Source organism: Tinamus guttatus, unplaced genomic scaffold, assembly GCF_059628265.1.
Source record: "Tinamus guttatus ecotype Peru unplaced genomic scaffold, ASM5962826v1 Tinamus_guttatus_pri_ptg000212l, whole genome shotgun sequence".
Lineage (NCBI taxonomy): Eukaryota > Metazoa > Chordata > Aves > Tinamiformes > Tinamidae > Tinamus > Tinamus guttatus.
This window is the reverse complement of record NW_028288746.1, coordinates 448,441-474,189: the sequence shown is the minus strand read 5'-3', so window position 1 is coordinate 474,189 and position 25,749 is coordinate 448,441. Positions and strand designations below refer to the sequence as shown.

Below are 25,749 nucleotides of genomic sequence, written 5' to 3'. Positions count from 1 at the left end.
CCAGACTTTCAACTATATAGTAGTTAATGTATCTTGGCTACTGCAAGATAAGTTTAGAAGTCTTTCCTGAGAACTGATGTTGTGTTTTAAGCTAGCAACAGGGATGTACTTTCACATAAGGACATCTCCTTTCCTGCTCAGAGCTAAGACTGAACTATGAAAACTGTAAAGACATATTTAGTAAGTTCTAGACCCCAAATTAAAAAGTTCAAAAGCTGTGTGGGTGTGATCCTGAGCAATGTGCTCTAGGCAATCCTGTTTGTGCAGGGGGGTTGGACTAGGTCATCTCCAACTGTCCCTTCTACCTTTAACCTTTCTGTGACAGTGGCTGGGGGGAGGGAGGGAAGGGCCAACACTGAAGGACCCAAGGGAGATTCTATAATCCAGACCCCTCAGGAGAGGCAGCTCTGTGCTGAGTCTAGCCTAACCCAGCCCTGGCCACCAAAACACTTTCTGTGATGATGGACTTAGCTTTTTGGTGCCTGATGTCAAGCTTCAAGTACTGGGCTGCCCAGCAAGCAGCTCCACCACATGCTCCCTTTCTTCTGAGATCAGTTACGAGTAATGGGCAAGTCCAAGGCATTCAGCGCTGGAGGAAGCATTCAAGGACTGCTCCCAACACATAAGGAAAAACTGAGCTTACCCAAGACGTGGTGAGGAGAGGAGTTGTGACTGAGGCAGCAGTCTTTGAAATAAAATACTGACTTGCATTTGTAGGGCTGTATTTTTTAAAGGTGAGACTAACCTGAAGAAAAACTAATAGTGGCAGTAAGCAAAAAGCTCCTGGAATTGCCTCCTGCACGGGGCACAGCTGACAGCTGGCTGTCCTTGCTCTGTTGCATAAGCACTTATATAAGATGCAATTCTCATGTGACTTGCCTGTCGGGCCAGCCTCATCCACTTGGACTACTGCATTCTACACCTCCTAACCCCAAGGAGAAACAGAATAATGCAGTAAGGTATTCTCTTTAGTTTTGTTTCAGTAGAGAACAGTTCACACATGACTCTTGAAGACTTTAGAGCGATATAAAGGGTGTACAAAAGTGATACAAAGTACACAAATTCTGCAATAGAGTTGTACCAAGATGATTTTGTCCATTCAAGTTTACTAATTACATAGATGAAATATCTCCATTTTAATTCTGCAAACAAACAAAAAATGCAGAGCATAGAAGGCAAATTTCGTAAATTACCAGAAAAATATAAATCAAAAGTCTTAAGTTAACACTTCCTCCAGCAGCTGTTAGAGGAAGCCCATGAAAAAGAACTGGTCCTTAATCAGAGGTGCTTCATGGTGCTGCCCGTTCTTTAAACAAATTAAAAAAATTATCTTTAGGTGAAATGGATAGGTGTTTGCAAGTTAGTGCAATAGTAAAGTGCAGAAAGTGTTTTCCATTTTCCTCCTCTGTTTTGATGGGGGTATCTAATACGTTGTTCCAAGTTATACAAAAATATTTCCTTTGATTTTTTAAGTCATTTGAGAGAAAAGTCTTTATTTACAATGAATTTCAATAAAATTTGCATAAATACCTTCCCCAAGCTTGTAATTTGACTTTGTAAGCAATCATCCTGTCCTGCTTTCATTACTGTGCTCTGTCTCTGTGGGATCAATATTTTCAGTTCTTTTTTCCCCTAATGGGGTGGCAGCCGTTGGAACTGATACATCGTTGTCATCAGAAAGTGTTTGCTCTGACTGAACAGGGTCTCTGGTTTTATCTTTGAGCTGTAGTTTTCCTTCCTTTGATGCTATGAGGATTCTCAGCAAAGTATTCTCCTTAAGGAGGTTTTCAGATGCATCAGCTAATTCCTGAAGCTTTTCAGCCATCGCTAATAACTCTTGGTTCTTCTGCTCGTACGTCGATTGTAACTGCTGACTGTGGAGTTGCAGGGTCCTGTGCTGCTTTTCCAGAGTATGTTTTTGCTGCTGCAGTCGCTGTTCCTCTCTTCTAGCTTCAGAAAGTTGTTCTTCAAGCTTGTCATGGGCCTGGTGTAGAGCGCTGATTTCCACCCTTAACTTCTGAATTTCTCTCTCCAGGTGGGAGATGTGGCCTTGCTGCAATGCTGTCTCTTTATGCAGGCAGTCTTTGGTACAGGGGTCTGATGAAGAGAGACTTGAGTGATGTAAAATGAACTTCAGAAGATTAGGAAGGTTAACTGGAAAGTCTTCAGGGAACTTCACGCTCTGCTCCTTCCTAGAAAGGCATATCAGATTAATATTGTAATTAAGATATGGTGCACAGATTACTGTCTCCTAATGAACCTTTCCAGTTGTATTCCAGTTTGCCTAGGTGCCATAAGCATCTCTGCTCTGTGATTTTTTTTCCTAATAAGATTTAAGCATTCCTCACCCTGCACATGTTAAGAAAAGTCCAGCTCTGCATAACTACTCCGCTGTTAGAAAAGCAGTGAAGGTAGTTAACAAGGGGTTTGCTGTTAAGAGTTAAGTTGCCTTACTCGGAAGCAAGTCCTTGCTGAGGAAAATCTTGCTACTTGCTCCTCCTGCTGCCTTGCCTTCATGCTCCTGAGCACATCAAGGAAGCAAACCAGCCAAATCAATTCTTTTTTTGGCTGGCTGTGTCACCGTGCAGCTGTAAATACCAATCTCCACACATGAAGGTGGCAGCCCTGTCACTTCTGCAACAGCACCCACTTTCATCTGGTGCCAGTCCAATGTGCTTCAAGAGCAGAGAGTACAAAGCCCCCTCCTCAAGGCTACCCAGCACCTGGAGTCACCAACCATCAAGGGCACCAGAAGTAAAGCTCACCGTCCTGCACCCCGTGTGCACACTTAGCACAGACAGAGAGCAACATAAGGAGCAGACAGGAATTGGCTCCTGCCCCTCCTTCTGAACCAGCCTGGCTCCAGCTGCTTACTCACGCTGCATCCAGCGCAACTGGAGTTTGCTGCTGACTGACTCACCTGCACTAGAGCCAATACTAAATGGAGCTGCCCACAAACTCTGAACAGACTTAAAGCAGCAGCACTGCTGAAAGCACCGCAGGTTTATGACTATAATCCACAGTAGTTTCTCCACAGGCATATTGATTCTTGTCAAGTAAGACAAGCTTTATCATCTTGCAGACTGCAGTGCCAAGCCTACATGAATAAGTTACACACACACACACAGATTATTCTAAAGCAAGAAAAACAGATTTAAATGTAACATTTAAAGGCCCTAGAAGTGTGCCCCACTGCTTCTACAGAATAAATGCCATTGACAACCCTCACGTCTCCACATATATGAAGTTATGTAAAAACTGCTTACACAGTGCAGCTGGAACACAGCAATTTTTCCGAGCTATCAGATAATTACCTCAAAAATGTTGTGTGTGAAATCCAATTTATTAATATATGCAATATTCATATTATATTTGTTTACTTCATTTACTGAGAGCTACTTATTGTACTTCGAAGGAAGAGAAATATCGCATTTTATCAGTAATTTAAGGACCTGACCCAGAGGAAGTTCCTGTCTTTCAAAATTCTGGAAGAGGAAGTACCCTGATGGGTACCCATGTGGACTTCTAATGATCGACCAGGTAATGCCCAGAATTACCATAAGCAGTTTTGAACTGACACTCATTTCAACATCCAAGTTGAACAATCACGTCATGATTTTGGCTAACACACAGTCTATACTAAGAGGAAACTGACTGCTTACACAATGGCAGTATTTAACTCTATCAATTCTTTACTGCCGTAAAGCACAGGATGCACCAGAAACACTGAACACTATTTAAAACAAAAAGCAAAACCCAGGAATCCAGAGCATGAAAGGGGGGCAATGGCCTAAGTGGGACAGAGGCAAACTGCAAAAATTGTCTCATAAGGCCTATGCCTTAGGAGCTCAAGTGGGGCATCTTTTAATTCAAAATTAAAATAAGACTATACTAGTAAGAGGTATTACATATACTATCCAAAATTAATTTTCTTGGTTATCTAGATGCAGCAAAATATAAAGCAGACTGGACAGGAAGAGCAAGAGAGAAAGCAGAGACAAGTCTAGAGCTGTTTAATAAAAGAGACCAAGGAAAAATGAGCACCTGAAGCAAATCCTTGCATTTGCTGCAAGGATCCATTATATTATCTCTTGAGATCTCGTGCTCTCAATTTATCCAAGGGGGAAATGTTACATATGTTTCCACTCCAGAAACCACTTGTTCGTTTGTCTGAGCAATGCCAAAATAATTATTTTAAATACAAAAGAAAATTAACTGAAGAATAAGGCTATTAATTTATTAATGCTGCTGCACGTAAATAAATACTTACAATTACATAATGACCTATCTGCATAGTACTACCTTTTTTTTAATATTTTAAGTAACCATGCATACATGGAAATGAATTATTGCTCAAATTTTTTCTTTACTGATGTATACAGCCAGATTAATTTTTGTAACTTAGTAAAATGAAAGTAAAAGACCCACAGGGAAAAGAATTACTTTACCTCTGATGAGGGAAAAATAAAATGGTTGGGAGGCGATCTGTCATAAACTCCCATGGAAGGTCATTCTGAGTGGTGTCAATTCTGGCAAGAAAAGAATATACTGATAAAGAGAACATTTCTCGTACAACTCCATGAATATTTTCCTCTAAGAAACTAGTTTGTGGAAAAAAATTGCTCTGCCGTTTCTTCCACGGACAGGCACATTCTTTACGGCAAAATTTTTACTAAAGCTTTACATACAAAGGAACACAAAACATAAGTGAAACAACTTTTCAACTACTTGTTTTATGTTTTGTGTTTTTTTTTCAACTTCAAGCTTTTCTTTGTCTTTTTTAATAGTACTTACAATCAATTAAGAGAATTTTATTTGTAATCATAGAGAATCACAGCAACTCTGGAAATGCCAAACAAAAATATTTGTCTTAAGCATGCACACACACACAAAACACACCATTTCTCAAAATAACCCTATTCTATTATATTACATTATTTGCTACACATTATCAAGGTCAGAAGTAAAAATGCTGATCTGCTATTATCCATGTTTTACTGCTTCATTTTCTGAAAGGTATGAAACGACAATCGTAATTGCACTGAAAAAAAAAATCTGTTTTAATCTAATTATAAAGCTACTGTAGTGAGTCTGAAAACTACCAAATTTACGTAGAAGAATATATAATTTCAAAGAAAAATGACAGAGATTACATTCACATCCAGTACTGTGTGTTTGCACACAGAAAAAACAATATTTATTTTCTAGGCTGTCTCAATTAAATGATTCTAGAGAGACAAAAATATATATTAACATACATGAAATTATTTATTTTTACCTTGCCACAGTGAAATTATCTGGAGGCAAAAGCCGAGCAAGCTGAATGAAGATGTGATTAAGAGCAGCACAGAATCCACACCACTGTGCATAATAGAGCAGCAAAACATTCTGCAAGATAACAGAGTCTGATTACTTACAGTATTAATCTGCACTAAAGAAGAACTAGCCACACAACAATTAAATTATTTTGAACTCTTTAAAAGGAAAAGACATCATAATGTAAATAAACTTTATAGTTTACTGATGCCCTGTCTCCTGAGCGAGAACTCAGAAACTCTTAAGAAATCTCCTTCCACAAATAAAAAGACAAAATGTAGAGTATTATTTAGTTTGCTTTTAATGAAAAAGGCACCACCAGACTTGTTTAAACTTTTCACAATTGTTCTACAGTCCTGCATTCCTATTTGAGTGCCTGCACACTTGATATAGGAAAAGCCTCCCAAGGCTGCTCTCCTGCTGCAGCTGGTCCCTGTGCTGGGGCCATGTCCTACATCTGCCTGAGGCCACCGAGTCCTCGCAGCCAACGGGCAGTGGTCCCGACCAGCACATCTTTAAAGCATCAGGAAATTAACTCCCTTTGGGATGACATCGTATAGAAAAGAATGTTAGGCATGCAATCAGAATACTTTTAACCGTGAGATTATTTTTTTCTTTCACTGTGTGATTTCAAATATTACTTTTACCTTCCAACCTTTTGGGCTTTTTTCTATATTATGCTTACTTTACAATCACCTTTCTAACTTTTAATAAAGTTTATTTTTAAAAGAAAAAATATATATTAGAAAACAAAGGAAAAAAAATTGTGACATGTTTATTTCCTTTGAGCTCTGGCCCCAGAAACCAGTGTTCTTCAATACTAACCTCGAGTCCTATGCATTTAAAATGCGTTCCTGTCATAGGGAAAGGTGGTGGGAGAAAATGACACTTCGTCATCACTTCTTTTTTATATCTATATTTCTAACACAGAGGAAAACAAAAATGACCAAAACCTTGAGCCAGGGAAACAGTTAACTCCTTGAATGTTTTACTACCATCTTCACAGACGCCCTTAAGATCATGTTATGTGAATTGCTTTTATACATAAACACTCTTTAAGTTACAAGTAAGAACAAGCACATGAGTGTCAAAAAGAATGAATCCCATTCCTTCAAAGTGCCAAAATGAATTTGCAAGGAAGAATTTCAGTGATGAGGTGTACCTTTTGATTCGAGAACACAGTATCATGGAAGGTGTTGGTAGTCACCTCGGTGATTACACGTTGTGCGTGGAAAGGGACTGAAGGGTCATCAACAAGATGCCTTTTCAAGGGACTGTAGAGAACGCTGAAATTTCTTATGAAGTTCTCTGAAATGAAATCAACACATTACAAAGTTATTTTAGTTTCACAAATGTATATCAGCCATTTACATTTTGGTTTTCAGAAGAATTTAAGAGAGAAAACAAAAATTCAAACCTGGTTTCAAATCATTAATTAATTTCTGACAGTGCCCTATCAACTCCTGAGTAACCACCACTTCCATGGAAACAATACAAAGTGTAATTGTCTGCTGTAATCTCCACTTCCTTCCTGCTTTTTCCCTTGCTTCTACTCCTCCTCAATGTACTGTAATAATAATTCCTGCACCTAATCTAACCACATACCTGGTTGGTCCCAAGTAGGATCCTCACCCTGTCTGACTTTCCGCACTGCATTCAAGCATTTGCTCCTTTATCTTGAAGGCTCCAGCACATTCCACTTACTTGAATTTATTCTTTTAAGTACCTTTCCTGTTATTTTTCTTTTGCTTTAGACCTTCAAAGAATGTGCCATTTCCACGCCAGCAAGACTGTCCACTTTGTGTTCATGAGTGAGCACTTTCCTCTCCATGCAACTTTCAAGGTATTTGACAATAACTGGCCCGAGGTGGTAATTTAAATCAACCCTTCTCAAACTACCTTCACTAGCTTCTTGGACCCAGGACTACATCCTCTAAGTTGCTGCAAGATCTCTGTTCAGTTTAGATTCAGGCAGTATTGTAAAATAAGAAGATTCAACCAGGACAAATGAACTAATACCCAAAATACTGAACAGTTACTTGTTCCAACAGAAACTACTTTGATGGTACTCTCAGTCCCAAAACTAGGGCCAAGTAAAACGGGAACTTTTGTACATTCATACCAGATTATTGAATTTACCTCTGGAAATGCAAATAGCAGCACATTCAATTTTATATTCAGTATTTAGCATTTAGGAAATTCTGACAGCAGACTACATTGAAGTCACAATGCTATCTGCAGTCTCGCTTTATAAGTGGTCATTTTATGAAGGCTACACATTTTCAATTCAAAAACTTACTCTCAAACTTTTCGAATTTCACAATTCATTTCACAATTCATGATTCATTTCACAATTCATAATTTTCATATTTTGAGCATTTCTATTGTGGATACCGTACCCAAAGTAGATCCAATAAGTAACTGATTCTGATCCAGGACATAGTGCACCTCTTCTTTCAGGTCAACAATGGCAGCAAATTCCTTACGATGAGTAGATCTTGATGCTCCTAATCTCTCTGCATATATCCAAAACAGATTTGAATCCAGTAGATAAAGATTCAAGGTTTTGTTGGTCCGGCAGCTCAGACCAGTAATGTTAGTGCCATTATCATGGAGGTCAGGAATAAAATAATTACTATCCTCAATGTGAGGAATAGAATTTGGGGTGTCATCCTTATCTTTCTTCCCATGGGAAGAAAATGGTACTTTAGGGGTCTGAAAGATGGTCTTTTCAGAACTAATAAAACTTAAAAAATGCCTATTTACTGTCCTGCAACACGCAGTGTAATAGCTAAAGGGACTATAGAAACTTAAGAAATTGCTGCATTCTATGGTATTTGATATAACTTGAAAAAAGGTACGTTCCTGGAGGTAGAAAGAGTCCAGAGCTGCTTCTATCTCTAAAAAGTTGCAGTGTGGCACACTGACTCTATTTGGTTTGACACCAAGTGTCTGGTTAACACAAAGCTCACAGACATTGTGAGTTCTAGATATCGAATGCCACTGAGGAAGCACCACTGTGTTACAGCATGGGTACTTTGCTATTGAAAATGTGTCTGACAATTCTGTCGGTGCATCTTGCACAGGAGAATCAAAAGCTGGTGAATCCGCATCTCCCGAGCGCCGAAGAACTCGTTCAGCTGCCTGGCTCTTATTACAGCTGTGGTACCGCAAGGCCACTTTGGTTATCTACAGAGGGTGGGGGAGTGAAGGGGAAACAAAACAAGCAAAATAAAATTAATTAATTGCACGTTTAGAATCACAGAATCATTATGGTTGGAAAAGACCTTTGAGATCATCGAGCCCATTTACACATAAATGAAGTTATTTGTCGCAGATTCGACTACAAAATACATGGACTTTTAGATAGAATTTCCAAATCAAAGTTGAGCATTCTTAAAAATAATGATAATAATCACCATCATCATCACGTCAGGCTCTAACTTAATAACAAACTTACATTTATAGATATATCAGTATGTAAGAATTAAACACTCAGAGCAACAACAAAAAAGCCAATGAAATACTTTTAGTGCACTACACAAATCTAAAGCCTTCTCTGTATCATACATAGCACAGTTCTTTAACACTACATTTTAAGGTTAAATCCTACTACATGAAGCCTTAACCAATATATTGGTTTCCCAAATCACTTGTTTTCCCAATGAGAAAAAAATAAACAAAAACATTCCCATCCGAAAGGGGAAGGGAGATTCTTCGTGGTGTGGTGGTTCCTGACTGCTGTCACCAGCACTAACAGTTCTGAAGCAGTGACACTGATCTCTCAGTCATGGAAATATGGCTGCAATCCTGCATGGATACTTTGGGGATTTTTTTGAATAGTTTTTCAAAAACCTAGCCTGCCATTCAATGCCATTCTTTATGCAGCATTACCATTTCAGTTGTCATAACCAAGCGGAAATGGAAAATGGAAGGCACATGCAAAGAGGGATTCCCTTTCCAGCAGACAAGTAAGAGGAAGGGGGAAAAAAAAAAAAAAACAAAAAAACCACCCATCTATCTGTCACATTAAATATAATGAAACCACAAAGCACGGTGCACACATTGCTTACACAAGCACATTCCAACAGGAACCACGCCAGCACCAAAGGGTTTTCGAAGGGCCGTGTCTAGGAGGGCCGCTGTGCCTCAGGACACTCCGTGTGCTCTGCAGCAGCAGCCTCTGTTAGTCCTTGAGAACTCATGATTAGGTGGTTTTGCAGGTCAGGAAAATGCTCAATTAAATACCCAAATATAAAATAAAATACTAATAAGAAACCGACCAACCATACTATAATCTACTCTAAAAATTTTGACTATACACATAGGGAAACTTGAGAGGTTATGATGAACAGAAAAACAGAATTGCAATATGATATCACGTTTCAGTGAGCTACTACCAGGCAAAAGCCACCGGTGTGAGAGCTTTCAGCACACACTCAAGAGGCAGCCCCTGAACGGGCTGCAATAAACACGTCTGCCAGCGGTAACCAAGCTGCGTAATACCCCTCTGCTATTAAAGTGAAGATATACAAGATTAAGCAGGGGATTTTTGAAGGGAAATTAAGAATGCTCCTTGCCTTGAGTGGCCATTGCCTCATGCCAAAGGCACAATATGCAGGGCAATACCTCCTTTATGCTGACAAGGGAGTTGTAATAATTCATATCAAAAACGTGCTTTCCAATGTATGCGACTGCTTAAAGCAGTGAAATAAAATGAAGTATCTGTCCTGAAAGATTATTTTTGAACACCAAGACACACGGGCTCTTGATCATAGCAGGAATGCTACATGCAGCCCATTCCACCCATGTTTATTCTTCTACTCTGCCCTTTTTAAAGCAGTCCAAGACAATAATCTTCAGAGTTGGTGCAGAGAGACAGGGAAAGCTCTCTGTCCAAATGCAGGCAGGAAAGACTGACCAGCAGCAGACAGGACATGTTTCTAGCTCTCCTCTCTTCAAGCAGCAAGTCAAGAATCTTTGGGATGAACTGAGGAACTGATGGACTGTTACAAAGGAGAAGGAATCCGAGCAATGAGCCATACAAAGCAGAGCAATCGGAATGGAATGCAATCTCTCCCAATTCCAGAAAACAACTCTGATTAAAAGTGAAGTGACTACCAGCGACACGCACAGAAATTTAATTCTAGCACTACTAAAATCAACCTTGAACCTTGAAATGGCATTTCAGGACCTATAGAATCATCTTCTTAGAAAATATTCTCTCTTTTCAGAGAAGCTAGCTTCCTTTTCTCAACAGAAAAATCTCCTTTACACAATTATTAAACATAAAATCTCTGTGGCTCAAATAACTTATCTGTCTCTCATGACAACTCAGTTATACCTTCTTCTACTTACTATATACAAACTTAAAATCTCAAGCAGGCCTAAAAAGATATTTTCCATACTCTGGAATATAAATGATCTCCCATTTGTATCAGAGCATACAGTAGAAAAACAGATCTTGCAAGAGGGTTTAAGCACAAAATTGATCTTAGCAGCACTGCACCCTCCCAGCATATTGTACAATATGAGCACAATTAATCCAGAGATCTCCAGTTCTACTGAGTTTCAAGTTAAAAACAATTCTCTCACTTACTTCATCTAAAAGAGGATGAGTTTCTGCTAAGGGATTGTAAGGTATAAATATGAGAAGTGCTGGTCCTTTCTTCAGCTCATTGTTCAGAAGAAGGCTTTTTCCACCATGAGGTCTCAGCCAGCGGATGAGCATCTCTCGGTTTTCCAGAGCCCATTTGCAGATGTTCTCAGCCGTATAGTTCATGATATCCTTTGAATAAACCTTCAAAAGTGAAAAAGGAATTATTTGTTATCACTTACTTAAATATACTCTTTACTAATGAATGCAGGAATCACATATAGCATGCTTTGTTAATACAATGCCTAAAGCTCTTTTTATTTAATGACACTATTCAGCGAACTTCAGCTTTCATTTATCCTCTCCCTTTAGGAAAGGGGGATAAAAATGTACACTACTGTAAAAAAAAATAAAGGAAGTTTTAAAACATTTTTTATTCTAGCACTTAAGAGCTTTGCGAACAGCACGTCACGAACACTGCCACTTCCTGCACTGCCCAGGGCCTACTAGGATGGAGCTTCAGTACCCACGTACTGCCTCCAAGCTCCTGCCAAGTAAGAGTAACACTCACAAGGGACGTGTTCACGTGTCTGTGCAAATACAGGCTGCCCGAGCGCACCAGGGAGACCTCCTCGGCAACGCGCTTCGCCGTGATCACTCCAAAGCGAATCGTTCCCAGGTAGTCTGAAAGGGCAAGTTTTCAGTGTTTAATGCAGCTATGCACACACGGAACTACCTCCTCAAAGCCTTAGGAAAATATGGATCTTACTTTTTAATGGCTATAAGAAATGACATGTAACAACAAATGTCCTGGCACACCTTCAAAGCAAACCCTGGAACCAAGCTGAACGCACAGAAACGTCACTAGAAGAGCAACAGGTGAAAGAAGTAAGGAAAGGAGAGTAGGCAGGGAAATCAAATGTGTTCCTCCTCTTCACTCGAGTATAAAAAATGTTAACGTGGAGCATCCAATTTCTTAACTCACTTATTAAAAATAGAATTTAGTATCTCAGATATATCTTCCTACATGTTATAGCATCTAAAAAACCAAGGTAAGACACCCAAAAGACAAAGACAATAACATACTATGGAACTATTCATATTACATATATTTACAGTAAAAAATGATATGATCTAAATATTTATTATGATGTTTCCATACCATAACAATGCCCCACAAAGAAAGGATGCTTTTCATATTTAGATTGTCAAGAACTATACGCCTGACATATAAATGAAAAATTACATAAAAATATAGGAGAACAGGCTTCATACTGCATTCCACGACACTGACAGAGTAAAACTTGGAAGATTTGCATCAATTTACTTTATTTGCTGATAGGCAGAAATATCCTCAAAATATGCTAATCTTAAATTTATTTTTTTCTACTGTTTTATCCAGGATTTCTGAAGGAAAAAAAAATCTGTCAGAATAAAATTACCATTTTGAAGATAATGAGGATGATTAACTTTTTCAGTGAATCTGAGTGTTTTTGTTGCTGTTGAACTCCATTAGCATAGACACCAGCAGCCCTTTTATTGCTTAACATAAAAGCGTTTATAAACAATATATAGCAGGGCACCCTGACAGCTGCAACTCATTCAAGATAATTTATTTCTAAAAATATGAGAAAATTTTGCACACAAATTCATGGCAGGCATGAGGGACTGCAAGTGCATTCAGTGAGGCTTAAAACACCTGGCTTCTAGAAAAGGAACATCAATAGTGCCCACTGTGCACTGGCACAGCTCTTGCCTAGTATTCTAAGACTGAGCAAGATCAATTAGCAACTCACGTAATTAGCTGCTTACAAAAGCAGCCACAAGCTCTCTTTGCAGACTGCCATCAGGAGTGCCAGGGCGTTTGCCTGCTTTTCCCACCTCCACGCCAAGGCCTTGGTGATGGCAGTGCCTGTGCCACAGGGGTGAGCAGGGGGCAGGCGCTGCCCTGCGCGTCACAGCAGAGCAGCCCACGCCAGCCCCGGCACTGCACAGGCCACGGGTCTGGCAGCTGGAAACACCCTTCAGTGCAGCTAAACGTACCAGCTCGTACATACAAAATTACTCCATCCATAGTTAATTTCCAGCTGACCTTTTGCAGTTTTAAAGCCACTACTGAAGTGGGAAATTGATTTAATATACATTTATTTCAAGTAAACATATTTGGAATAAAAATGCTGAGTAATCTCCTTCAGTTTATTAACCTTTCCCACCAATAGTTATTCAAATTAAAATTTGCTTTTCAAATTTGAGCTTTGCATAGAACATTTAGTGCATAACTGATATTTAAAAAGTTACTACATTTCTTAAACATTCCCCTGTGTTGTTTAGGGGACTTCACTTACACAAGGAAAGAAAACAGGTTCAATCACTATTGTTCGATGCCTGCTTTTTGTAAAAGATAAGGGGAAAAAAGTATAAAATAAAGCAAAATATAACTGAAACTAATGAGTTGGTAATATGAAAACTTTGTGTATTTAAACACAATTTTTAAAAACAGTAATAATCTAAAATAAAACAAAAGGAAAAATCCCTTCTCATTAAATTATCTTCTGCCAGCTTTTTAACTCCATACAGGAAAGTAGTTTAAGGATTCCCCTGAGGGGGCTGAATTCAGTTACTGAAGTCTAGACCAAAGGCCAAGTTCACCTTATTGCCTCCTGTTTCACATGCTGCCCCAGACAAGCACACTTAAATTCAACTTAAATAAATGCTAATTTGATGATGGCTTTATTCAGACTGCAGCTACATCTTCAGGTTACAGAGGAAAACGTATCTTAATGTAGCCTTGAACAGAAGCCTGCCATGAAATCATTCCATAGTGGCTGATTACTAAATACACAGAAAACCTCTTCTGTAAGCAATCCTCCTATTATTTCCCCATTATGGTAATAAAGGAGAGCTTCATAATTAGACTGACATTAAGACACACACTCAAAAGTGATTCCCTCCCTAACTATAAAAATGGCAAAGGACCGAATCCATTTACAGGGATGGTTCACAGATGCCATCAATTCTGAAAAATGATGCTTTTACCTTTCTTCAATGAGTGTAATGCTGAGGTGAAGAATGTTAAGTAACCAGGAGGCTGAGGTGAAGCATTGAACTCAAAATATCCCAGAACTCCAGGCTGAAAAATAAGAATTAGAGTCGGCTAAGTTATTCTCAAATATAAAGCTACGGAACATTGCAATTATTTGCCTATAATAAAACACAACAGACTAAACATTGTTGGTCTGTTCTCCATTTAAAATGAAAGCAATCATTTTATGCTGCAAGGAAAAAATTAATTTTGAAGAGAGAATGGAAATCTGTTCTAATGCTGTAATTCAAAAAAAAAATACATGTCTAATGAGAGACCTTTCAGGGCTGCAGAGGCATTAGTTGCAAGCTGCCTTGTTCCCACATTAGGTATTACAGTTCTCTAAATATGATCAATATTTGTTTTAAAACTATTTTATGTGTTGGTTGCAGCACCATCATATGAACCAGAAGCATCATAAAGGCATCTTTTGAAATATGGAATATGGTTTGCCAGAATATTAACAAACTTGTAGAAACATTTTCATTTTTACTGTGCTAACATAATTAGCAACTGCAGATGAACTCACACCTGTCGTAAGCGAATACCTGAGCTGCTAAGCTACTTTATCAGCCCATGATCAAGCTATCAATCATGGTAAATTCTTCCAGTGTTGGCTGCAGAAGTCAGTGGGAGACCAATAGCACAAAAATAATGGAAGAAACCCCTTTTCCACATTCACATCCATAAGAATTTCTTCAAGTGGCCAAATAGGCCAGGTTTCAAAAATTCAAAGTTCACAACTTCAAAGACCCTTCACTGGCCTATTCCCTTCACCAGACACAAAGTCTGAGTCAGGAAGAGAAAGTGGGAGACTCTGCCTTGGAAGCCAAGTCTGAACCTTTTCTTGTTCCAAAATCAAAACTCAGTTTTAGTCTTAAATTTTGCAAATTACAACCCACTAAAAATTATTTGTTCTCACTACTCGCACACCAGTTTACGGCACTCACGCCAGGCTCAGGGGTGGAATTTGGCCATGTCCTTTGTACCTGTGTGCACGCAGAGAGCAGTGCAGAGAACCGGGGCGCTCGTGGCATGAATGGGCTTTGTCTCTCACCACTACCTTTCATTTGACTTTTACTTAGGGGATCTGCTCCCAGGATGTTCATCAACAACAACACTCCCTGTATCATCTAATCATCTGCCCTTTTTGGTAAGGATTATCTTTTATTTAAGAATACTGAATGCAAAACTCTTGTTCATAGTTTCTTTAAAAGGTACCGCTAGAAAAATATCAATGATAAAAATGAGATAATAATGAGATTTCTGCAAACACTGTTCAGGAGGAAATAAGAATGTAAATAAATGAGAAGTGGAAAACACAGCAAAATAAAAGCAATCATTCTTTTTCCTTAAAGGGTAAAAAAGACAGCAAAACCATATGGTTTCGTTACAGTACTCAAACCATAGGGCACAAAATAGTGAATGAAAGAAAAGGTAAAAGCGGCAGGGTAAAGTCTGAGAAGCTGCCAAAGGTCAAATTCATAGACATTTACAAAGTTATTTTTAAAAAATATCCTGATGTTCTGATTCTGAACACTGTTCTGTCACACACACTCTTTGTGGCTTAAGATTCCTAACCACTTCCATCAGACACTTTGAAAAACTATGTTTCTTCAAGAAAAAAAACAAGTGTAGTAGGAGAATCTAGTAATTCTGGATGTCCACTCTGTAACCTGGCTAATTCGCTTCCTTTAAATGATCACCCCAGAACAGTGAAAATTTCCTCCTTTTTTCGGTACAATTATACCCAAGAAGAAAAAGCACCTAAAGTACTGCATTTCTTCCTCAGCATTTTTTTCCTGTTCTTCAAACAGATTCACTTGTCAGCAAAACTACACTGCTGATTTTGACAAAACTGAATACTTTAAGGTGTTAGCAACTACCAGGATGCCTCACTCAGTACAGAGAGACATCTCCCTGTAAACAAGAGGTTCTTAATTCTGAATACATTTATGTTTACAGCAGCTTGACTGCACTAACTTCACATAAGCACCTCCAAACACCAACGCAAAAATGCCAATTCACTGTTCTGGCAACAAGTGCATTACACAAAAGCTGTGACTGATGATCAGCTGCTTGAAGGCCACCATCTGGGGGTAGTTCTGGTGAACACAGTCACGAGGCAGCCGGGAATACTCCAATGACCAGGCTATGACTTGTGCCAGCCCCTGTCCTCAGCTCGCAGAACCTGTGAGAACAGAGCAGTGCTTTCAAAACAAAGATTGTATCTGCTTTTCCAAGGGGGGTTCCTCAAACAGGAAATTCTAATATTTTCACTGCTCTAATTTCAGACTAGTATCATTCCACATTTTTTTTATTTTTAAACTTGCTTAGTATCAGAAAAAGCAGCATTTTAACTTTCACATCAGCAAAGGAGGGTATTTTTCCCCACGGAGCGTGCGGGCCCCCTGGTGGCAGCAAGCACAGCTCCTCCCTGCCCTCACGCACTGCCCTTGTCACACGAGCCACGGGGCTGGCTCCTGCTGGGCTCTGCCGGCCACAGCTGGCAGCCGGAACGCGAGCGCCAGCTCCAAACGTGCAGAGCTGGAAGGGTACATGGAAAAGGACACTACGGCCCGGAATACAGCCTGGCCGTGAGCAGAAGTAAACGGACAAGCAACAACAAAACGTCCTGGCAAGAAGAGAAGTGTTCACCAGCGCTGGGATGCTGCTGCTGACGAATCTCTGGTAAGATATTCTGAGCTTCAAACTAATGCTTAGCACTGAAGAAATCACCAAAAGATAATAATAAAAAAGAATAATAATAATAAAAAAAAACTAGCAGACAATGCTCAAACGATCAACCAACTCGTAGCTTTCCCTGCTTTCCTTCCTATTGATAATTAACATTCCAGCACATGAAAGATGAAAATCAAAGCAAGAAACTATAGAGGAAAATAAGCTGTTGAAATAGCAATTGGTGTGCATCATGCATGTGTTTCCTGTAAGCTGTGCCAAAACATAGTAAGATTTCTCAAGCTTTTTCACTTCTTAGAGTGCAGCAATAACCTCCTGGATGATCTTTTCTTACAAAGTATATGTTCTTCACTCACATAAGGAACAGTAAAAATGTTCACATTTCTAACTCTTTCAAAAGATGAAACAACAAGCTTATTTCTGTTTGAAAACTCCTTGTTCTTTTATGCCCTTGTTCCATCTTTGCACACAGGTCTATGACTTCTTAGGCCTTGTGGCTGCTGATCATAGAATCCTTAAGGTTGGAAGGGACCTCTAGGATCTAGTCCAACCCCACTGCACATGCAGGGTCACCTAGAGCACGTGGCACAGGACTGCGTCCAAGCGGGTTTTGAAGATCTCCAGAGAAGGAGACTCCACAACCTCTCTGGGCAGCCTGTTCCAGTGCTCTGTCATCCTCACTGTTAAAAAATTTTTCCTTAAGTTCATGTGGAATTTTTGGTGTTTCAGTTTGTGGCCATTACCTCTAGTTCTGTCAGTGGCCACCAGGGAAAAGAGGCCAGCACCATCCTCCTCACTGCCTCCCTTGAGGTACTTCTAGACACTGCTCAGGTCCCCTCTCAGCCTTCTCTTCTCCAGGCTGAACAGGCCCAGCTCCCTCAGCCTCTCCTCATAGGGCAGATGTTCCAGGCCCCTGATCATCCTTGTGGCCCTGGGCTGGACTCTCTCCAGCAGCTCCACATCCCTCTTGTACTGTGGAGCCCAGAACTGGACACAATACTCCAGATGTGGCCTCACCAGGGCTGAGTAGAGGGGCAGGATCACCTCCCTCGACCTGCTGGAGATGCTCTTCTTAATGCAGCCCAGGATCCCATTGGCCTTCTTGGCCACGAGGGCACACTGCTGCCTCATGGTCAACTTGTCATCCACCATGACACCCAGGTCCTTCTCCGCAGAACTGCTCTCCAGATGTACTGGTGATCACAGAGTGCTGGTTATCCGTCCCGCCCTCACCTGCATCGGCGCGCTCCGATGCCCTTCGTGAGCGTGCACCTTGTCTGGCTCAACGTGAGTGTGTGAGGTGGCTGTTATTCTTGTAGAGCCTCCTCTGTCTCCTCTTTTATTTTATAAAAGCAAGACTCTGAGCACCTAATGCCATGGACTGGGGAATAACATCAACCTTAAATTGGGGAGGAGGGAAGTGTAACAGATCAGACTCGATTCTTAGTCCAGTTCACCAACAAATGCTGAATATAAAATACAGACTGGGAATTCCCAAAGCCATGGAGTTTTCAGGTAGAGAAAAAGCAAATATAAATGGATGTTGAACTGTTAAGCAGTATTCCAAAACGAAAATTTGATTTTCTGGGTTCCCCCAGAAATCCGTCTTTTCCCTTAGTATTTTTTTCCCAATGGAAGCGCACATCCGATTCTAAAGTAAGTGCTTATTCATTACTCACTGGAGACAACCAAGAGGTAATTCAGAAAAATTGGAAAGCAAGCGTGGCTATTTTCAAGTTTTTAAAGGAGATAAAATAAAACCAACTTTCAGAATGACTAAACTGAAGCAGAGGAAGGACTAGAGAACTGCTCATGATCACAGAGGGATCAGCATCAGAGAGAGGAGCAGAACTTGCCACTCCTGTCTCAAAATCCCTGCTTGAAACACTGCAGAACTAAACCCACGACCAGCTGCTAACAGGTAAACTGGACTGTGAACAGCAGCTAGTGAAGGTGACTGCCAGCGTGCATCCCCTCACGCTGGGGCACCTTTCCACAGACACACGAGTTGTGCTCCATGTGCAGCAGGGTCCGTCTTGGGAATGCGACGGCACCTCGACACGGGACCGTGTTTCATTCAGAAATGCTGGAAAATCCCCAGCCCGTTGTTTGTGGTTCCTGTTCTGCTGCTATAGCTTGGGGTTTAGGTACATTATAGTGTTTCTCCATTGTGCACTAAAGAAAACATACAGTTATAAATAGGTTTTAAATGGTTCTGCCACAAATCCATGTCATCTACTTAAAAGTTATTAAACCACAGTCTTGGCCTCTGTACACAACAGGCTAAAAATTAATAAAACACAATGCGCCAGTGCAGAAAAATCACAGAATCACATCATACATGGAAGCCATTATTTCAACTGGTTTCACATTTGTTTTCACGTAAGACCCTTTCCCTTAATGGCAAGATTTAATATTCCTTTAAAAATTAAAGCAACTATTATATACTATTATATAGTTCTGAACTGCCTTTCTGAGTCAGTCTGTGAGCTCTGGAGGAGAAGGGCTCACCCTTCTCACTTGCTTAGATGCAACACCTTGGGGAGGTTTAGCAATTTTGATTGCTGGCTCTATACATTAACGTTCTGCAAATCAGTGACACCACTAAACCATACCAGTAAAACCACTAAACAGTCACTATGTACCAGTACTATGAATCTGTCACTTCCTATTTTTATAACTTTAACAGAATATACAGGGCACTGATTTCAAGATTCTGGCAAGAAATAACTACTTGGGAGCAGCTCAAATTTAACCGTGAAACAAGTCAAATGCTTTCTGAACCACAGTGATAAAGCTAGAGAATAGAGACAAGTACCTCATAATTTGAGAGGAAATCTAGTAATTTTGATCGAGACGAGATGTAGAGTAGTGGTGTCATCACCCGGCGAACAAACTTTTCAATATAAACAGCACTCATAGGGCCTTTGTATTCAATTGGTCCAAAACTAGTACCAAAAAAAATAATAAGGCATTAAGACTTACGTTAACGAGTGAAAGAGAGTCCCTCCTGGGGGCGGCAGAGGCGGGAGCCCGGGGACCAAGCGCTCTCCGTGTTCCTTGGCAGGAGCTGTGGCTCTAACACAGGGCAGTGCCATGGGCTGGTGGGGGTCCAGGGATGGGGACCACCTCTGAGCCCCATTAAAGCAGCTGGTAGAGGGTGGGTGTGAATCATATAAGCATATACATATCTTTATGCTACGTCCATACCCCTACCAGCAGCTCACATCATCCACGTGTTGCTAAAGCAGGGGGGCCGCAGGGCTCCCGTGTCCTTCGCTACTCTGAAGTCCTGCATGGGATTCGCTGCTTTCAGCCACCAGGCTGGTCAGAGCATCACGCTCCAGAGTGAAATTAAACACCGAAAGCTGGAAGAATTAGTCTAGACCCACAGAAGAATATAATTGGGAATTGGAAGCAATTTTGAAAATATAATTCATATATACACACACTCTTAACTGCATCACTTCCCACACTGCTTTATTACAAGTCTCTGCCTTCAGAGCAGCAAGTACTGCTTCAACAGGGAGCATGTACAGCAACCACGTGAGGGGCCCAGCATCCCGCAGCGAGAGCTGCGTGCCTGGAGGCTGCAGGAGGGTTACAAAGCATCACTATGTATTCCTATCTCCTTTGGCTCTAACTCTGTTTAAAAATATTCCAATTGGTTACTGCTCGCACCCAGATGTTTCAGCCTACTGTGTGTTATCTCAGTGTAAAACAACTTAAATACAATGAGCATTCTGCACTGATTTAGCTTTTTTTTTTTTTTCTTTCCTCCAGATTATAGCTCAAATTATGCCAATGCAATCTCTCTCTATTCCAAGTTCAGCTAACAACAAAGATCAGGCTTGTTCTTCCTCAACATATAAATGCCCTGACCCTCTGCTGATGGAAGGGAGCTGCAGGGCTACGGAACACAAGTCAGAGTCTGCACAGCAGTCTGCAACCTCCTCTGTACCGAGCATTCCCTCCTACTTTCTACTGCACACAAAAAGGAACGCATAATACACACAAATATTAAAAAAAAAAAAGTGGCATTACATAAAACATGATATAGTGATATCTCAACATTTGGACCATAAAAAAGAGAAGCCCAGATTTAGAAAAAAGTCTTCAGCACACAATTATGCTTTAAACATGCATCTAAACTCCTCTAACTCCAAAAGCCCATAAGCACATACTTTACTGCTGCCTTAAACATGGACCAGTTGATACAATCCACCTACATCAAGCAGAAAATTAAAGTAAAAATGTAAATCTGAATTCTTTACATTTCACTTGATGCAGGAGCTTCATAGGCAACAGTTTTCCTTTAGGATGAAGAACTGAGCAGCATGTCATTTAACTGACAGTTACAGTCTTTCCTGATGCAAGATGAGTCTATAGGATGAACTTCACCCAGGATCTCCTCCTCTGCAGCTATTCATTATAGCTATGGGTGCAACACTTTCAATATGCAACATTTTAGATGGTACCTCTGTTTACCAAAGTAGCAATATAAAACTCAGAGCATAATTATAAAGCTCTTACCTCCGATGGTATAAGTGTATCACAGGAAAATAAAAGAAATGCTTCTGCTTCCTGCATTTCCCCTGGTTCCACCAGCAATTAACAGCCACAAATAGCACCTGCAGAACAGATAAAAATTCTCACCTGACAAAGTGACCAAACTTTATCTTCCCAACCCATGCCATCTGCTACTTTCACAATGCAGTATTCCACACATGCTCCCTTTATTTTTTTCATTGAAGACTCTTTTTCCACCTCTGCTTTTTGCAACAGAAATAGAAAAGTCACAAAGGCATTAAACTTTCGGCTTCCTAATCTAAATCCTTCAGATTTACTAACCTGGTCATAACCCCTACTGATGGCTCACTCTGCAGAGCAGATCCCAAAGAGCAGAGTTTCAGGACAGCTCAATCTGACATGTTCAGGGGTAACTAACTGTTAGGTACCACCATTAGAGCTGCAAGGCCTCTACATCATGACCAGTGGCTCCAAGGATCCTGGAAATGGCACAAATCCCTGCCAGAATAAATCTCAGAATACTTTGCAAGCTGAAACTCCTAGAGGTCCCTATCCGGGGGCAGAAATAACACACAACCAAACAGGAGGCACATCTTCTCTACATTATTTTAATGCTCCATATGTAATTTTACAAATAATATGGCTGGCAGAATTAACCTGAAATGTGAGCATCCTAGTCCAACTGGCTTCTGTGGGAAGAAAGAAATCAGTCTTTTTTGGGAGATTATAAAGCTAAGAGGTCATATTTTAAAAATCTATTAGTCTCTGGAATTACCTGGTCCGACAATCTGCTGGCCACACGCTCTATTTCTTCTCGTGCCGCAATAGACTGGCCACACCACGGTGCATAGAAAAAATACAGCACAATTTCTGAATCCTGACGAAGGTGATCCGCATAATCTAGCTGTCCCCGATAAAGATCAACAACTGGAGATCTTGTGGAGAAGAAATTCACTGGAAGCTTCGCTGGCATCGTTACATCTTTTGCTCGGCTGCAGGAAGGAAATCAAAGAGGCTTACTGAGACTGTGTAACAGTAATTAAAAAAGTGTCCAAAGAGCTCATTTATTAATCCTAACAAAAGTCATGCAATGATAAAACTTTAAACTTCAATGCAAATGACTACAACTTACATTGTCTCTGTTAGTCACATGAAATACCACAGAAATCTTAAGATCATCCTCCACATCATACCATGCATTATATTTAGGTGTGCATTAGCTCACACTCTTATTGCTGTTTGCTGTAGAGCATAAAATTACCAGGAAGAGTAATTTCTTTGGGTTTCTTCCCTGGCCTCATCCTCTTTTAACACTTGCACTTTAGGTAACAGCACCCTAGTAGAAAAAAGACGCCAGTCACAAAGTTTAGTGATCTGTTTACATTGTGTAAACATAGGCTGTTACTGTGTCTTTTGCCTTTCTTTAAAATATTCTATATTTCTATTCTTTTATATTGTAAAAAATCCTGTTTTACTGACTTTTAGCAGTATGCAGATTTGTGCTGGCTTGCTGATCTCAGCAATTGGAACAGAGACTCTGAACTTTGTTCAGGCAGGTTTCCTTTTCAGTGTAAAGCCAGCATCAACAAATAACGAATCTTGATTTCAAGACAATACAACGTGACTTTATGGCAGGTTCTTTTCTTAAGAGAAATGGATTTGTGCGAATTTACACAGGAAACTGCTTTCTATCAAATCAGCAAGCAGCAATCATACGATCCAGACACCCGTCGTTCCCAGCATGTCCAGAAGTGTTTATAGTAGAGCCTGCCTCAAATGCAAGCGAATGACCCTATTCTCTCTCTTTTATAGTCTCTTAAATCCACAATATTTCTCTGGCTGTATTTGCTATAGTAAATTAGATTAAAAACTGGACTGCACACTGTATGACTTAATTTTGCCACGGTATCTCAAGTGACAGAAAGTTCTGGGAAAGAGTATGCAATACTGTATTGTAGTAAGGAAGGTATTACTCTACAGTAAAAAGTTAACAAATAAAATCTACATTGCTCTTTCTTAGCTTAAAATTTTAGTGAGTGGGATACAAGTACCATGCTCTGAATACTGTCAAACTTTAAACACTGTCAAATATTAAGCAACATTCTAATAATGGTGCTATATTTTGGTTCGTCAAAAGTATCTGTGTTTTTGCGAAGCAAATCCCCAAAAAGCCACAAGTCTGTACTCATTTCCAGGTCACTAAGCATATGCTTAAAGCTAAATATATAAGAACTATCCCCACAGCTTTTTTCTAAAAGCTACAGAAATTCTTAATTCATATGCAAGAAAAAATGTAACTTCAAAAAGCAGACTCTTTAAAATATTTAGTTTCTTATGCTTACACTTCTTTAATTCCACTATTCACAAAATGGATTTGTTTTTACACATATGATCAAAAATCTGACTTCTCTGATGCATTTCTGCCTTTGTTCCTTTCTGCTCATCCCCAGTCGGTCAGGCACCCCCAGCTGCCCCAATCCCGCTCCCTTTTTCATCCTCACAACCGTGGTCTCTGGTTATGCTCTCCCACATCTAGTGTCCCACTCTCACACAAACCACTAGCTGCTGCTTCCCACGTTTTATAGCTTCTTACCATGTTCTCCAGCTTCCAGGACATGGACACGGATGTGTTATGGGTGGCTGAGGCTGCACAAACACCAACTCACCTGTGCTGACCAGCCACCAAAAGCCAAACGTGGCGGGTGGAGGCTGACTCGCACCGAAACCGACTTCCTAAGGGACGTTTCTTTGAATCTCTCCTATTCATCTGGTCTAACACAAACTGACAGCATGAGCGCGTTCGAAGCCTCTGCCTCCTCTACCCAAGGAAAGCGACAGCAGACAGCCAGCTCAGAAGCTGTGCCGAGTGCGTCATCAACCACCACGCCTTACATGACAACAAGACACAAAATTGGCTCTAAATTGCAAGAAAATGGAAAATATATTGACAAAAGAGGTATTGTGATATAGGTCGGTAAAAATGTGTGGCCCTTCTCAACTACGACAAAAATGCCTAGTAATTACAGAATACACCACAGAATAAACCCATAGCTATCAGCTTCTTAAACTGATTTTCTCAGTACTGCCTCCTTCCGCAGTACCAAATGTACAAGAGTATTTTTATGTAACTCCCAGTTTTATACAGAGAATAGTTTCCTTGTTGCATGAAGTGTGTCACGTTAAATTCCAGCGTGGCTACTCACAGATCACTCTTGGATGGCCGCTCATACCTTCCCTTCTCATAAATTCTTTCCCTGCTAGAACTTTTTTAATCTTGAAAACTGCGTGGTCTGAACCTTGACAAATTATACATGAATTACACATTTTACAGGACTAAAATGAGAATTACATAATAAATGATGATGCAAACGTAAGATGGTGTTTATTAAGATAATGATGGTTTTCTTCACGTGCTGGGTACAGCTTACAAAATTTAAACTCATTTCAACAGGACAATCTCAGATTAAAGAAAAGTATATATGCGCACCAGCAGGGTCAGCCCATGGCATGTGCTCAGAGGGAGGTTTCCTCAAAGAGACATTTGTACAGGGCCAGAAATGTTTTTGGCTCTAACCTGCAAGAGTTTTACAGTGGCACAGGTCAGATCTGGCTCCCTTTGGCTATTTCTTAAGCGGCTGCATTGCAATTCCCACTAAAGAGCTGCCGGGATTATCCCCTTTAATACTTCCTATCCACTGGCCCTAAAGGTCAGTAGGTTTTGTTCCTGAGTTTGGTGGCTGTTATTGCCACCCAGAGCTGAAATTCTGCTTTCGAATCGTACTGGTGACGTGCAATAGGAAAGTACGTACAAAAGTGTATTTCCTCTTCCTGACAGCAATTTAACAGGGAGAGGTTCTCCTGATCGGAGCTCGCCTATTTAACCGAAAACCCCAAGTTTCCTGCAGAGAGCAAGGGCAGGGCGCGCAGATCCCCCGGGCACCTGCGAGCTCCCGGCCACAGGGCGCACCGAAACGCAGCTCGGCCGCGGCCTGCCGCAGGGCAGCAGGAGGACACCCACTACCGTTATAGGCGCGCACGAACGGCCCCGCTCAGCGCCGGGCGGCCCGGCCCTCCCAGCAGCGGGGCCGCCTCGGGAGCCCGCGCCGGGCGCGCTTCACCCCGCGGGCGGGCGCGTTTCGCGGCGCGGGCAGGCGCTTCTCCGCTGGCACCGGGTCAGCCGTGCGGCCGCCGGATCCCCCCCGCACCCGCGTTACCTGCAGGTGACTTTGAGGGCGACGAGGAAGGCGCAGCCCAGCACGATGGCGGCGCCGCAGAGCAGCTCGGGGCGCCGCGCCATGCGGGCCGCGCGGAGGCGCGGGCGGGCGCCGGGGGCTGCGCATGGCGGCATGGCCGCGGCCCCGGGGGGGCGGGCAGGGCCGCGCGCCGCTGCCGCGCGCACACGTCGCGCTGCCGCCGCCGCGGGGCGGGGCAGCGCGCAGCCAATCGGCCGCGGCCACGTCCCGCCCGCGCGCAGGCGCGCGGGGAGCCCCGCGGGGCGGGGGAAGGGCGGCAGCCGCTGAGGTGA

General features: G+C 41.2%; 1 protein-coding gene across 2 annotated transcripts; it reads right to left on the bottom strand.

The window, feature by feature from the left end:
• Positions 1-960: 960 nt before the first annotated feature.
• Positions 961-25,584, bottom strand: TXNDC11 (thioredoxin domain containing 11). 2 transcript variants are annotated; one of them, XM_088524587.1, is made up of 12 exons: positions 25,439-25,584; positions 22,000-22,216; positions 21,228-21,325; positions 19,513-19,642; positions 13,949-14,042; positions 11,484-11,596; positions 10,916-11,116; positions 7,716-8,505; positions 6,479-6,624; positions 5,279-5,388; positions 4,449-4,529; positions 961-2,192 (listed from the first exon to the last, which is right to left on the bottom strand). In XM_088524587.1, exons 1-12 carry the CDS (start codon positions 25,570-25,572, stop codon positions 1,565-1,567), a joined length of 2,742 nt encoding a protein of 913 aa, XP_088380713.1. In that variant the 5' UTR covers positions 25,573-25,584; the 3' UTR covers positions 961-1,564. The 2 variants fall into 2 exon arrangements, with proteins under 2 accessions (XP_088380713.1, XP_088380714.1); XM_088524588.1 differs by lacking the exons at positions 19,513-19,642; positions 25,439-25,584 and having other exon boundaries at positions 22,000-22,111.
• Between the last annotated feature and the right edge of the window lie 165 nt (positions 25,585-25,749).

What these genes read in the sequence shown, in the direction of transcription:
- TXNDC11 (XM_088524587.1), bottom strand. Translation starts at nt 25,572, where the DNA reads ATGCCGCCATGCGCAGCCCCCGGCGCCCGCCCGCGCCTCCGCGCGGCC. An exon ending in ATACACTTATACCATCGGAG is followed by an intron (nt 19,643 to 21,227) that starts GTAAGAGCTTTA and finishes TTTTGGTACTAG; the next exon opens with TTTTGGACCAATTGAATACA. An exon ending in CTGTGTTCTCGAATCAAAAG is followed by an intron (nt 5,389 to 6,478) that starts GTACACCTCATC and finishes GTTATCTTGCAG; the next exon opens with AATGTTTTGCTGCTCTATTA.